General features: G+C 38.8%; 2 protein-coding genes across 2 annotated transcripts in view; one reads left to right on the top strand and one right to left on the bottom strand.

The window, feature by feature from the left end:
• The window catches only part of XPOT (exportin for tRNA), a 173,350-nt gene that overhangs the window by 41,343 nt on the left and 115,789 nt on the right, over positions 1 to 16,218 (top strand). The window lies entirely within an intron of this gene.
• C5H12orf56 (chromosome 5 C12orf56 homolog) overlaps positions 1 to 16,218 on the bottom strand; it is an 84,803-nt gene that overhangs the window by 7,647 nt on the left and 60,938 nt on the right. The window contains exons 7-11 of the mRNA XM_013963898.2: positions 11,134 to 11,240; positions 10,417 to 10,506; positions 4,791 to 4,914; positions 894 to 968; positions 298 to 372 (exon numbers count right to left, since the gene is read on the bottom strand). Of these exons, the coding sequence (XP_013819352.2) occupies positions 298 to 372; positions 894 to 968; positions 4,791 to 4,914; positions 10,417 to 10,506; positions 11,134 to 11,240 (471 nt within the window). The remainder of the gene's footprint in view (positions 1 to 297; positions 373 to 893; positions 969 to 4,790; positions 4,915 to 10,416; positions 10,507 to 11,133; positions 11,241 to 16,218) is intronic.

Here is a 16,218-nt window from a genome sequence, read left to right as displayed (position 1 = left end):
TTTTCACTTAATTATATAGCCAGCGTTTTAAAATTCTATTTTCTACATATAGCTTAGGGCTTTTCATTAAATAAAAATCACATTTAAGATATTATTTCAATATCTTAAACATTTAGGCCCCAAATAGAAAAACATTTTATTTTGACTAATAAAATTATCAAATGTACATTTTCTTCTGTTTTATAAACTTCTCCCCTTATAGAGAAATAGTCGTTAATTAAGTACAAGAGCATCTGTTTCATCAGCCTTTTTTGATCTGTTTCATCAGTTTTGTTTCTGCTTCTAGAAGGTACTTACTATGGGAGGACAACTTTGTAGAAACGACATTATCCAGCTAATAGCAAACTTTGTTGATTCCAATCCAAGATTTCCCTAAAAAAATGCAATGAAATAAGCAAGTTATATTCATGAAGTTCAAACCTAGCTAAAAAGATATTCATTTTCAAATACATTTTATCCTGATTAATCAAATCTTTAAGATGAGTATTTAGGAACATAAGCTAGATGAACACTTAAGAACAATAGTAGTCCTATCATTTAAATCACCCAATTTTGGAGATTATCTCTAAGACAAGCATTTTAATTATAGAATATATATATCATATAATAGGGCTTCCCAGGTGGCTCAGTGGTAAAGAATTACCCTGCCAATACAGGAGATGCGGGTTTGATCCCTGAGTTATGACGATCCCCTGGAGAAGAAAATGGCAACCCACTCCAGTATTCATGCCTGGGAAATACCATGGACAGAGGAGCCTTGAAGGCTACCACGCATGGGGTCACAAAAGAGTCAGACGTGACTTAGTGACTCAACAACAACAGTATATATCATATAATGATCATGACATATAAGATAATGACACAATATAGTATGTATAATAAAACCATTGTACCTGCTGAAAGACAAGAAGTATCTCATACAAAAGTGCTGTAGCTGTATCTGTATATTCCAGGATAAGCTTCTGTAACTAGAATTTTAAATAGTAATCAATGCAGTATCATTGGCAGAGTCAGAAAATAATCATTTCTTCTGGTTCTCCTTAGGTATTTATAAAAAGAATTTATGATCAATAGAAAGTATTAGTGTGGTTAATTTTCTTGTTCTGTTTGATTCAATCATTCTCAAAAAAGTGGCTCTCATAAAATGACTGCACATATAATAATGGCTAAGAAAGTGGGAAAAGAAGGAAAAGAAGATACGGCCTACAGAATAATACTGACATGCAAAAAAATGTACACTGATTTGCAGTGTCATTCAGATCAACCATCCTGCTTCCTTTCAAGAATGTAGAAATATACTCCCCAGAATTGAAGTAGGAGATTCTCCAGGGAATTAAGTCTCATGCCCAACTTGAAGGATAACTCCTTCTGTGGTATGGGTAAATGTAAAGTTAAGAGACATTTTGTTGTTGTTGTTCTCAAGAAATTCAAACAGTTGGTGAAGCTGTCTCCTAGCCCACAGGCCACTTGGTACATGGGAACTGTGTCTGTAGGCATGCTACAGGCCCCACATTTTCCCTAACAGTATCCTTTGCAAGGAAGAGTTCTAGTTTGAAACCACCTGCTCTATTAGACCTTGGAACCAGAATTTATATAATCTGCTCATGGTTTCATTCATAGCCCAGGTGCAAAAGACCAGCAGGTCCGAAAACAGGAAATTCAGACCTGTCTGTACTACTCACTGGATGTTTTCATGTGGAAATATCAAAGGCAAATCAAATAAACTGATCTAAAACCAAGCTCATTATTTCCCCTTTAAACCTACTATTCTTGTTATAGCTGTTACTTGTCATCCAGGCCAGAATCTAAAAGTCATCTAATATTAACTCTTTATATTTTTATCAACTCAGTTTCCTAAAAATTTCTGGAATCTTTCCTCTTCACAATTACCATCTTCCTTTTTTCATTTATTTATTGAACAAACATGCATCAGACACAGTACTCATTGGAGTCCCATACTGTACTAATGGAGAGTAACAGAGACGTGGTTACTGCCCTGGTGGAATATACAAGGGCTTCCCTGGTGGCTCAGAGGGTAAAGCGTCTGCCTGCAATGCAGGAGACCTGGGTTCGATCCCTGGGTCAGGAAGATCCCCTGGAGAAGGAAATGGCAACCCACTCCAGTACTCTTGCCTGGAAAATCCCATGGACAGAGAAGCCTGGTAGACTACAGTCCATGGGATCGCAAATCTAGGGGGGAACAGATATCAATCTAATAATCACATAAATAAATGCACAGTTATACACTGAGACAAGAGCTGTGGAAGAAAGGCACAGGAAGTTAGGAGAGCTCTAAAAAGAAAGCCTAGTGTTGTTTGGGGGTCAGAGAAGGCTTGCTTCTTGGCCCCTATCATCCCTCAGCTGGACTACAGCACTAGCTTCTTAACACTTCTGTCAGTCTTGTTTCCATCCTCCTCTTTTATCCCTAATCCACTCATTCCAGTGTTGAAATTGGTACTGCAGATGCTCCATATACAGTCTGTAATAATATTTGATGTTATATTTGACCAATTAATGCCTGTCTCTTCAACCTATAAGGGCAGACGTTGTGTCTATTTTGCTTTTTATTTGCAGCCTGCTGCCTAGAACACTGTTTAGCTCATAACAGACACTCAATAAATATTTATTGAATAAATGAGTGAATTTAAGACCTTTCTAAAACATAACTCTGATTGTGTGTTCAAGAACTATCAAATCATGTCCACCCTTTAAAGAAATTCTGTGTTGGCCTACTCAAAATAAACTAATAATAACCTGATTTATTCTCACAGAGTAAGTACATTATCAGTTCAGTTCAGTCGCTCAGTTGTGTCCGACTCTTTGCGACCCCATGAATCGCAGCACGCCAGGCCTCCCTGTCCATCACCATCTCCCAGAGCTCACTCAGACTCATGTCCATCGAGTCCGTGATGCCATCCAGCCATCTCATCCTCGGTCGTCCCCTTCTCCTCCTGCCCCCAATCTCTCCCAGAATCAGTCTTTTCCAATGAGTCAACTCTTCGCATGAGGTGGCCAAACTACTGGAGCTTCAGCTTTAGCATCATTCCTTCCAAAGAAATCCCAGGGTTGATCTCCTTCAGAATGGACTGGTTGGATCTCCTTGCAGTCCAAGGGACTCTCAAGAGTCTTCTCCAACACCACAGTTCAAACGTATCAATTCTTCGGCGCTCAGCCTTCTTCACAGTCCAACTCTCACATCCATACATGACCACTGGAAAAACCATAGCCTTGACTAGATGGACCTTAGTCAGCAAAGTAATGTCTCTGCTTTTGAATATGCTATCTAGGTTGGTCATAACTTTTCTTCCAAGGAGTAAGCGTCTTTTAATTTCATGGCTACAGTCACCATCTGCAGTGATTTTGGAGCCCAAAAAAATAGAGTCTGACACTGTTTCTACTGTTTCCCCATCTATTTCTCATGAAGTGATGGGACCAGATGCCATGATCTTTGTTTTCTGAATGTTGAGCTTTAAGCCAACTTTTTCACTCTCCTCTTTCACTTTCATCAAGAGGCTTTTCAGTTCCTCTTCACTTTCTGCCATAAGGGTGGTGTCATCTGCATATCTGAGGTTATTGATATTTCTCCCGGCAATCTTGATTCCAGCTTGTGTTTCTTCCAGTCCAGCGTTTCTCATGATGTACTCTGCATATAAGTTAAATAAGCAGGGTGACAATATACAGCCTTGACGTACTCCTTTTCCTATTTGGAACCACTCTGTTGTTCCATGTCCAGTTCTAACTGTTGCTTCCTGACCTGCATATAGGTTCCTCAAGAGGCAAGTCAGGTGGTCTGGTATTCCCATCTCTTTTAGAATTTTCCACAGTTTATTGTGATCCACACAGTCAAAGGCTTTGGCATAGTCAATCAAGCAGAAATAGATGTTTTTCTGGACCTCTCTTGCTTTTTCCATTATCCAGCGGATGTTGGCAATTTGATCTCTGGTTCCTCTGCCCTTTCTAAAACCAGCTTGAACATCAGGGAGTTCACGGTTCACGTCTTGCTGAAGTCTGGCTTGGAGAATTTTGAGCATTACTTTACTAGCATGTGAGATGAGTGTAATTGTGCGGTAGTTTGAGCATTCGTTGGCATTGCCTTTCTTTGGGATTGGAATGAAAACTGACCTTTTCCAGTCCTGTGGCCACTGCTGAGTTTTCCAAACTTGCTGGCATATTGAGTGCAGCACTTTCACAGCATCATCTTTCAGGATTTGAAATAGCTCAACTGGAATTCCATAACCTCCATTAGCTTTGTTTGTAGTGATGCTTTCTAAGGCCCACCTGACTTCACATTCCAAGATGTCTGGCTCTAGATTAGTGATCACATCATCATCATTATCTGGGTCGTGAAGATCTTTTTTGTACAGTTCTTCCGTGGCACTTTGATACCTCTAATATTTTAGTAAAACTTTAAACAAACAAGTAATGCTAAGTTTGCACTACTCAGATAGGTAAGGAAATGGTAAACTAAGACAAGAACCTTAACCCTGATATATCTCTAAGATAGTGCTTTTTTACCCATTATACCCCTGCTTTGAAATTATATACATAAATATCTTACAGAGACAGATATAAACAGATTTATCTAATATATACAGAATACTGTTTTCTCAGTATGCATACTTTAAAACATATAAAATAGATATAATATTGACGAATAGCTATCTAAGTTTTGAAGTTAATAACAAAATATTAACTTTGATTTAATTATGTTTCTATATTCTAGAACTCATGGTCCACATAGAAGAACTCGTATATATTGTAATTAATGTATTCCAAAATTTTCATCTCACCTCAGCATCAAAAGACATCTCAACTGAAGCTGAGTCAGCCACCAACTGGATGTCAAACACAGGACCTGATTTTGGAATCTGAGGCTCGCTAATTAAAATTACCAAAAGGTTAAATAGTGTTCCCCTGAAAAAAAAATAAAGGCACTTAGTGAGTTAAGTTCAGAAAGAAAAACAGTGACACCAAGTTTTCAGGCACTGAATGTAATTATATTTAAAAGTATGAAGGACTGTGGATTGTTTATTTTAATTGTGGTATAATTGATTTATAATATTAGTTTCAGGTATACAATATAGTGATTCAAAAATTTTATAGGTTATACTCCATTTATACTTATTACACACTATTGGCTATATTCCCTGTCTTGCACAATATATCCTTGCAGCTTATTTATTTTATACATAGTAGTTTGTACCTCTTAGCTCCCTACCTCTATTTTGCCCCTCCCCTCTTCCCTCTGCCCACTGGTTAGAGCACTTAGTTTGTTCTTTATATCTGTGAGTCTGCTTCTTTTTTGTTAGATTCACTAGTCTTATTTTTTAGATTCTACATATAAGTGATATTGTAGAGTTTCTTGATTCTAGAAACTGTTTGTAACAAACCATTTCAGAGGTTTATTGTTCCACTAAAGATCACTAGCTATTAGTGAATAAAAGTAGTATTAAACTTCAGGTCTTTCAAATGCAGTGTACAGTCCCCTAATATATACTAATAACCCACATAAATGTTACTGCATATTTGAATAATATATCATACTATTTGAAAATAAAAAGGCTCACACACACAAAAATCACAATTCATAACATGCTTCCTGAGAAGGTAGGTCAGTAATCCCATTTTCATACGTATAGTACAACCCCTACAAGGTTGAAAAAAAGCTGAAGGCAGACCACTAGAAAAATCCATTCCCTAATAGAAAACACTATCAGAAAAGCTTTGACAAAGAGGAGCAATAAAAGAATGTACATATAGGACTATATAAAAATCCTCTATATTCTTAAGCATTCCTTTCATAATGGAGTAAAGAAGAATATAAACAATCTTATTTAGTAATATTTGAGGCTGAAACTCCAGTACTTTGGCCACCTCATGCGAAGAGTTGACTCATTGGAAAAGACTCTGATGCTGGGAGGGATTGGGGGCAGGAGGAGAAGGCGACGACCGAGGATGAGATGGCTGGATGGCATCATGGACTCGATGGATGTGAGTCTGAGTGAACTCCGGGAGTTGGTGATGGACAGGGAGGCCTGGCGTGCTGCAATTCATGGGGTCGCAAAGAGTCGGACACGACTGAGCGACTGAACTGAACTCAACTGAATCTTTACAGTCATTTAAATTATTACCATGATACGTTTACCAAAATTCTAATAAAAGTGCAATTCCCCTCCTTTCACCAACTCAAAAAACAAATCTAGTTCTCATATCTGCAAAAGAAGTTAGCACATTGTCAGTTACCACATTGCTCAAAAAAGCAGGATATGTCCTACAGGATATTTGCTAATGTTTTATTCAGGCTGTTTTAAAACAGCCAGTTTATTTTCAGAAGACACTTCTCAAATCAACAAAATACTCTATTTAGAAGCTTTCCTGATACTAAGTTTGAATTGACATTCCATTCACTGTAATATTTAATTATAGTCCTTTATTTTCAGCAACAACTTTTTTTCAAACTATCGTATATCCTAGGCTAAGGGGAGGAACTCTCAAATTCTGAGTCACTGTGGTAAGTTGAATACATGACTTCAACCATAAGAATACTTAAAAAAAAGGAAGGATTATAGCATATTTCAAGAATACAATGAAGTGGGTTGAACTAATAAAATCTCTACTTATGAAAAAAATAAAGAGGAAAATGCTGAAATGAATAAATGTATTTTTATTTGCTCAAATGGAATTCAATTTTAAATCTATCCCTTCTGCAATCTATTCCTTCTGCCAACTCAATTTAAAATCCATTAAGTCAATAATAGATAAAAGAAATTTTATTCTAAAATGGTATTTCATCCTGACTTATTATAATAGACACCTTAGGGTTGACATCACACCCTTAAAAAATGGTACCAAGAGTTTGATACTTTTATTGTTTAGATTGTTATTATTCCCAATGTAAGATTTTTTTTAATGTATTACAGTATCTTAAGGTACAGACGTTGAAGGGCACATTCATGGTCTTATAAGTCATTCTGTGTTATTTTGGTAAGCAGAATTTTAATATGGCTTCCAAGATTTGCATCCTGTAGTATATACACTCTATATGATCCCTTCCCTAAAGTATGGTCAGGACCTGGAACATATTAGGCTTTCATTCTCGTCATTAAGTTATATTAGATGAGAAAGGTGAAGAAATTTTGCAAATGTAATTAAAATCCCCAGTGAGTTGACTTTTGAGTTAATCAAAGAGAGATTATCCTGAGTGGACCTAAGCTAATGAGGCGAGTCCTTTAAAAGAGAGTTTAGGCCTTTTCTGAGCTCAGAGAGATTCTCCTGCCAAGAAGCAAGCTGTCATGAGCTTTACAGCTATAAGGAAATTAATTCTGCTAACAACTACCCAGATGAGTTTGGAAGAGGGCCCCAAGCCTGAGACTGCAGCCCCAGCCAACCACCTTGATTACAGCCTTGTCAGACCCTGAGCAGAGGAGCCAGCTGAGCTGTATCCAGATTTCCTGATCCACGAAACTGTCAGATAATAAGTGTATGTTGTTTGAAGCCACTAAATTTGTGGTATTGGGTTGGTCAAAAAGTTCATTCGGGTCTGCCTGTAAGATCTATGGAAAAAGCCAAATGAACTTTTTGACCAACCCAATAATTTGTTACATAGCAACAGAAGATTAGTTGTATTAGACATTTACTGTGCTAGTTATTGGTACAGATAACATGATTTGACCACTATGAATATCAAAATTGACTGAAAAGTTAGTATTACAACCAACTACAGCAATATACTATATGTACCAAAGGACATGAGAAGAATTTGTTGTCTCAGGAAAGAAGCTTGATACAGTAGGGCTGATGTGCCAGAACCAAGATAAGACAGAGCAATTAAAATGCATCACTTTACAACAGAGATTGGTAAGAATGATTTTCTCCAATTGGGATAAAGAAAAGTAGAGACCAAAAGGTGGACAAAAGGGGAAATATGATTTAGCAATCATTTCAGTGTGGGAGAAGACATAAATATCGGACATAATTTTGAGAGTCTCTCTTGGATATTGGGAAAATGGCAGTATCGTCAACTACATAAAGAAGTATGCAGAGAAAAAAAAGTATGTAGAGAAAATAGCAGTATATTTTCCTTGTATGCTCTAGAGTAGGGGTCAACAAACTATGGCCTGCAGACACAATAGCCCAGAGCCTCTTTTTATAAATAAAACTTTATCGGAATACCGCTGTGCCCTTTCCTTTGCATATTGTCTATGGCTGCTTTTGTGACAATGGCAGAATTAAGTAGTTTCAACAGAGACTATGTAGCTTTTTGCAGAAACATTTGACCATCCTGCTGTAAAGCATAGTATGCCTATAGTCCTTGACACACAGCAGGTTGCTTCAGTTCAGTTCAGTTCAGTTGCTCAGTTGTGTCCGACTCTTTGTGACCCCATGAATCGCAGCACGCCAGGCCTCCCTGTCCATCACCAATGCCCAGAGTTCACTCAGACTCACGTCCATCAAGTCAGTGATGCCATCCAGCCATCTCATCCTCTGTCATCCCCTCCTCCTCCTGCCCCCAATCCCTCCCAGCATCAGAGTCTTTCCAATGAGTCAACTCTTTGCATGAGGTGGCCAAACTACTGGAGCTTCAGCTTTAGCATCATTCCTTCCAAAGAACACCCAGGGATGATCTCCTTCAGAATAGACTGGTTGGATCTCCTTGCAGTCCAGGGGACTCTCAAGAGTCTTCTCCAACACCACAGTTCAAAAGCATCAATTCTTCAGCGCTCAGGTTTCTTCACAGTCCAACTCTCACATCCATACGTGACCACTGGAAAAACCATAGCCTTGACTAGACAAACCTTTGTTGGCAAAGTAATATCTCTGCTTTTCAATATGCTATCTAGGTTGGTCATAACTTTCCTTCGCTTAAGATATGCTAATGACCATTATCAGTGAAATTTATTTGTAAAAGTCTCTAATAAATAGCCTGGACAAAATAGTACTAAAAGTTCTTATTCTTCCTTCAGGTTCAAACATTTCAGAGTCCATGGCGCTCCTCCTTCTTCCACCTTATGATGTAAGAAATGTAGATAAACAGTTGATTGAAAGGGTGGGAGGAAATTAAGATTTTAGCCAGACCATTGCCCAAGGATATAATTCATAGCCTATAAATCTCATAAAAAGGTCAAACAGCTAATATGCAAACACACACTTTCTGTGGCAAAGAATGCTGTTGTCCCACACTATACATTCTCCCATTCTTCCTTTGAATAACAGCTGTCCCACTGCCATCTAAAGTTTAGCCAGACACACAGAAGTCCAACTACAGACACGTTTTGCAGCCTTTTTTGCGGCTAGAAATGCTGTATGCCTAAAATTCTCAGCAATAGAAGGAAAGCAAAACTATTACGCAGTCCATGGGATCTCAAAGAGTGGGACACGACTCTGACTGAACAGCAACAACAAAAGTCTTCTATGCCTTGCTTTAAAAAAAAATTTGGGAAGCTGCCCTATAGCACAGGAAGCTCAGCTGGGTGCTCTGTGATGACCTAGAGGAGTAGGATTTGCAGCTGTGGGGAGGGGGGAAGGGGGAGTAGGTGAGAGGGAGGTTCGAGAGAGGGGATGTATGTATACTTACACCTGATTCATGTTGTTGTACAGCAGAAACTAAACAGCATTATAAAGCAGTTATACTCCAATTTAAAAAAATAAGTAAATAAAAATATATTCCTAAGTAAAAAGAAGAAGAAATTTCCTTGCCCTTCCTGATTCCCACAGGGTGTGATGAAGGCAAGAAGTTCAGCCAGCTAACCATGAGGACAAAGATAGCATGATAGAAGACAGTAGAGCAACAAAAAGGAGGAAACCTAGGTCTCTGGCTGATCTTATAGCAAAAAGTGTGGCTCTTTACTCTGGACTAATATGTAAGAAACATGTAAATTTCTCTCTTCTTTGGGACACATATTTTGGAGTAACTTTATTACTCTTACCCTCCAATATTCACTCCAAGATTGCATGCATGCTAAGTCGCTTTGGTCGTGTCCAACTCTTTGTGACCCTATGAACTGTAGCCCGCCAGGCTCCTCTATCCATGGGGTTCTGCAGGCAAGAATACTGGAGTGGGTTGCTATGCCCTCTTTCAGGGGATCTTCCCAACCCAGGGATCAAACCTGTGTCTCCTGCAGTTCCTGCATTGCAGGCAGATTCTTACCACTAAGCCACCGGGAAAACCCCTTGGTCTTCAGATGACGACAAAAGACGAACTTAGGATAACAAAATCTTTGTGCCCTCAATAATCAGAGAGAACTCAGTATACACCAATTAATCTGTTCATCACAGAAGGAAGTGAGAGACAAAAGAGTTTAATATATTTACAAAGGGATCAAGCAGAGAAGTCAAAGAATTATGAGTTCTGGAAGACACTCGAAAGAGTAGTTAGTGGGTTGCAGCTACAAGATCTCAATTTTTAAAAGGCCTTACTTCTTAGCTGCTAATATGTTCAGGCGCAATGACTCAGTTTCTGTTTCTCTGAACATCCGTCCCAGAGTCTGTATAATTTCAATGCACACCCTGTAAAACAAAGAGGAAAATGTCACAGAAATGGCATGACTTCATTATGAGTTCAGAATTTCACAAAATCAGTAATCCTTAATAGAATTACATTCAGATACCCATTTTAAAAAAAAGTATAGGAAGGAAATTCTATATATCCAATTGCCAACATTGGTTGCAAGCCTATTCTGTGACGGCTACATGGTAAGTACTCAAAAATATTTGTTGAATGAATAAATTAATAAGTGCATGTCAAGATTACAAGTCATTATCATATTGATTTTTGTACTTATTTTTTGCAAAGTGTTAATGATAATCACACTATTTTAAAACAAAATTTAATCATTTTAACTGTTTCAAGTGGGTAATTTTTCAAAATTTAAAATGTAAAAATGGGGATAAGTAAAAGGTGTCTTTCCTTCATAAGCTGATTTTTTTCTCCTTTGGGGGCAGCCAGTATTACTAGTTTCTTGTGTAGTTTTTGACCACACAATTAGAACAAAATAAATGCTATTTTTTAAAATCTATGTGAAGCAAAATTTGCAGCATTATTTATCATTAAAACAGTACATATTTTGCCTAATGCCTTCCATTTATTTAACATCCTAGGGAAAAAATAACTGTGATTAGCCAGTTAGTACTTACACCAGCTCATCAGCCCTTTGGATTCTGTTGTGAAGTACATTCTTATCCCTAGACTCTGGCAAGTATTCATGAAGTTTATTCACTAGGAAATAGAAAAGGTCACTGGTCTGTGAAAGCAAGCAGGAAAGAAATGGTAATTAAGTTCAGTTCAGTTCAGTTTAGTCGCTCAGTCTTGTCTGACTCTTTGCGATCCCATGGGCTGCTTCATGCCAGGCCTCCCTGAGTTACCTGTTGGCAAAACTGTCAATTCTTCCATAATAAAAATAAGAAATTATTTGTTCTTTGATTAGGGAGAAAGGGATTTACAATCTCTCTCATTAATGCTGCTGCTGCTGCTAAGTCGCTTCAGTTGTGTCTGACTCTGTGCGACCCCATAGATGGCAGCCCACTAGGCTCCTCCGTCCCTCGATTCTCCAGGCAAGAATACTGGAGTAGGTTGCCATTTCCTTCTCCAATGCATGAAAGTGAAAAGTGAAAGTGAAGTTGTTCAAGTCGTGCCCGACTCTTAGCGACCCCATGGACTGCAGCCTACCAGGCTCCTCCGTCCATGGGGTTTTCCAGGCAAGAGTACTGGACTGGGGTGCCATTGCCTTCTCCACTCATTAACGCTAGCATAACCCAAATTGAAAACATACTTTTACTTACAACCAGGAGACCACTGTCCTGCTGAACAGGGCCAGAGCTAAAAATAAGCAGGTGATGCTGGGAGACGACTTCACCATTAATATTGAAGATCAGCCAGAAGTAGGTATATAATTTAGGCAAGTCATTAAGTCACCTTGGAATAACAGCGTTAAATGGGGGCCACTATATGTCTGGCCTTTCCAAAGTAATATGGCTTTTGTGAGAATATGTCTAGAAAAGCACTCATTGTGAAATGTTTACTAATTCAAAAACAAATGAATGGCAGTGGTACAGCCTGTGAAGATGGTGCAGAATGATTTTAATACTTCTGTTAAAGCAGTGGAAATGTAGATTGCCATTTCTGCCAAAATAAACACTGACTTAAGAGTGGGGGAACCAATTTTTTGTGTGTTCCTATCCAGTCTCATGAGATAATCGAGCATGACAATAAGCACTGGCCCATGAAATGAGGCAAGTTGGTACTAATGAGAAATAGGATGTAATTGCTTCTGTTTTCTATTTCTCTGTTGTTCCTTTTCTCCCCAGGACTTTTTCATTCACTTGTGGCAACCTAGACTCCTTGTTTAGACAGGTACGTGTGTGTTCTTATTTAGTTAATGTGGCATGAGAAGAGGCTGGGATGGCAAGTGGAGAATGGGAAGGAAAAGAAGGGCAAATGGACACCTTGGCCCACTGAGAAGTGCTGGGATTTAGCCAGTGCCCTGGTGAATTAGCAGAGTACAGTAGCTTTACATGCTGACTCTGGAGCCAGGCTGCATGTATGCTCAGTTGTGTCCAGCTCTTTGCGACCCCATGGACTATAGCCCGCAGGCTCCTCTGTCCATGGGATTCTCCAGGTAAAACTGGAATGGGTTGCCATTGCCTCCTCTAGGAGATTGTCCCAACCAAGGGATCAAGCCTACGTCTTCTGCATTGGCAAGTGGATTCTTTACCACTTGAGCCACCTAGGAAGCACAGTTCCGCCACTGGGTAGCTGCAGGATGTTTGGCAAATTACTTATGTATTCTATAGCTCTTCATCTCTAAAATGGGATTAATAGAATCACCTCATGAAGTTGATGTTAGGATTAATAAGATATTATTTGTAAAGCCTGAACGGTACTCAACATATTGTATGTGCTTAATAAATATCAGTGATTATTGTAATCACCCACCTGCTCACTGGTTCAGGAATTTTCATGTTTAAAATATCTTCCACCTACTAGCAACAACAGGGAAGAATCTCAAAAACATTATGTTAAAAGAAGCCAAACACAAACTCCAGTACAATTCCATGTAACTGGAATTCTAGGAATAGCAAAATTAATCTATGATTGCCTGAGGACATGGATCAGAGGAAACTGAGTGCCAGAGGGCACAATTTAGCCCTAAGAGGTGATAGGTGTAAATAAGTGTAAGTGTTAGTCGCTTAGTCGTGCCCAACTCTTTGTGACCCCATGGACTGCCGCCAACCAGGCTCAGATTTTCCAATCAAGAATACTGGAGTGGGTTGCCATTTCTTTCTCCAGGGGATCTTCCCTGACCCAGGGATCGAACCCGGGTCTCCTGCACTGCAGGCAGATTCTTAACCAACTGAGCTACAAGGGAAGAGGTGATAGAAATGTTCTAAATCGTGGTTGCTGCTGCTGCTGCTAGTTGCTTCAGTCGTGTCCAACTTGTGCGACCCCATAGACGACAGCCCACCAGGCTCCCCCGTCCCTGGGATTCTCCAGGCAAGAACACCAGAGTGGGTTGCCATTTCCTCCTCCAATGCATGAAAGTGAAAAGTGAAAGTGAAGTCACTCAGTCGTGTCCAACTCTTAGCAACCCCATGGACTGCAGACTACCAGGCTTCTCTGCCCATGGGATTTTGGGTGGTGTTTATACAGTTATATACATTTGCTAAAACTTTTTAAACTATGTGTTAAAATTCTTTAAACTCTTAAAATATATGTGCATTTAATTATATGTAAATTGGACCCCAGTATTTCTCTGAAGAAGATATACAAATTGCCAGTAAGCATGGGAGAAAATGCTCAACATCACTAACCATTAGGGAAATGTGAATCAAAACTACTAGATACACCCTAACACCCATCAGAATGATTGCTTCAAAAAATCAGTAAATAACAAGTCTTGGCAAGGAGTGGAAAAACTGGAGACTTTATGCACTGTTGGTGAGAATGTAAAATGGTACAGCTGCTGTGCAAAACAGTATGGCAGGGCCTAAAAAATTTAACAATAGAACTACTATATGATTTAGCAATTCTGCTTCTAACTGGGCTCCAAAAGAATTGGAAGCAGGGTCTTAAAGAGAGATTTACACATCCATGTTCATAACAACATTATTCACAATAATTAAAACATGGAAGCAATCCAAGTGCTAATCAGTGGATGAATGAATAAATAAAATGTGGTATTACATGTCTGAAATATTATTCGACCTTAAAAGGAAGGAAATCCTGACATATCCTTTAACTTCAGTGAATCTGGAAGACATCATGCCAAGTGAAATAAGCCAATCACAAAATGATAAATGCTGTATGATTCCACTTACATGAGATGTTTAGAATAATCAAACTCATAGAAGCGCAAAGGAAAATCATGGTTGCCAGGGACTCGGGGAGGGGAAATGAGGAATTATTGTTTATTGAGTATAGTTTCAGTTCTGTAAAATGAAAAGAGGTCTGGAGATGGATGGTGGTGATGGTTACGCAACATGGATACATAACATTGATCTACACATTTAAAAATGGTTAAGATGGTAAATTTTATATGTTTAAAAACTGAAGGGAAAAAAACTTCATGAATAAAAAATGAAAGGTTGGGAAAGAACATATCTAGACAGCTCTTTGGGGACTTCTTTGGCAGTCCAGTGGTTAAGACTTCAAGCTCCCAATGCAGGGGACACAGGTTTGAATCCTGGTCGGGGAACTAAGATCCTGTATGCCACATGGTTTGGCCAAAAAAAAAGGAGAGAGAGAACTCTTTCATTCATTCATTGAACGTATAACGATTTAATCCAGCCATGTGGCAAGTACTATGCGAAGTAATGCAAATAACATCTTAAGCAAAACAGACTAACTGGACATGATATCTGTACTCCTGAAGTTTTCAGTTTAGTCAGCCTATGAAAAAGTCTTTTCAAAATTTAAAAGTTTTATTGTAATAGAAGAATAAAAATTACCTAACAGAAGAAAATTATACCCCAATAAAGTTGATTTTTAAAAGGCAAAATGATACACAGTTGATCCTTCAGCAACAAGGGGTGGAGGTTTGGGGGGAGTTAAAAGTGCTCATCCTCTTCACCATCAAAAATCTGAGTATAACTTACAGTCAACCCTCCATATCTGTGATTCCATACCCATGGATTCAACCACATGTGATCATGTAGTACTATAGTATTTACTGTTGAAAAAATTAACATATAAATGGACCAAGCAGTTCAAACTAATGTTCAAGAGTCAACTATATATATATATTACTATAATTATATAATATTGTTATTTATTATATTATTATAATAATTATAGTATTATAAGAATATGGCTATAATTATTCATTATACTAATTTTATTATAATTTACAAATATATATATATAACTTCCCATCCTCTTACCCAAGAACCAAAAATTAGAGCTACCTCTAAGCTAATAATGTGGTGTATTCCTAACAGGGTCTGTCTAGCACAAGCAGTTTAGATGATACAGCACTGCAGCATCATCCCTGCCTGCCTCAATGCTGGCGACACTTGACAGACTATTCCCTATAGCTACTATGCCCTCTGGTTAGGGGGATCAACCATCCCAATTGCAATTGGTCTAGCTTTTGCACTACAAGCAAGTGCAAGTGCCATGAACTTCCTCAGTCCCAGACACACTGGAACAGTTTGTTACCCTACTCTGGGTAAGCCAGGATGGTTGGTCATCAGACATATGAAGCACTCAGAATCTAAGAAGTATGGCAGCAACTATGTATGAGGCCAGGAGCCAGAATCAGCCTCATTAGCACAGTACCAGTACTAACCTGGGCTTCTCAATGCCTTCGCCTAAAACTGGATGACACTAAGTCAGTCTTCCAGAGTAAGTCTGTAACATGCCGAATGGGAGAGCTAGATCGCTTTCACTTCTCAGAAGTCACCTTTTTAAGAAATTATTTTATTTATTTATGTCTGTGATGGGTCTTCGTTGCTGTGCAGTCTTTTCTCTAGTTGTGGCAAGCAAGGGCTACTCTCTATTGTGATACTCAGGCTTCTCATTGCTTCTCTTGTTGTGTAGCACAGGCTCTAGGGTGTGTGGGCTCAGTAGTTGTGGCCTGCAGGCCTAGTTGCTCCACTGCCTGTGGAATCTTCCTGGATCAGGGATCAAATCCATGTCTCCTGTATCGGCAGGTAGATTTTTTACCACTGAACCGCCAGGGAAGCCCAGGAGTCATCTTTAACAAGATGAATGGACTTAGTGCC

Source organism: Capra hircus, chromosome 5 (genome assembly GCF_001704415.2).
Source record: "Capra hircus breed San Clemente chromosome 5, ASM170441v1, whole genome shotgun sequence".
NCBI lineage: Eukaryota > Metazoa > Chordata > Mammalia > Artiodactyla > Bovidae > Capra > Capra hircus.
The sequence above is the reverse complement of the archived record's forward strand: the minus strand, read 5'-3'. Positions and strand labels throughout refer to the sequence as shown.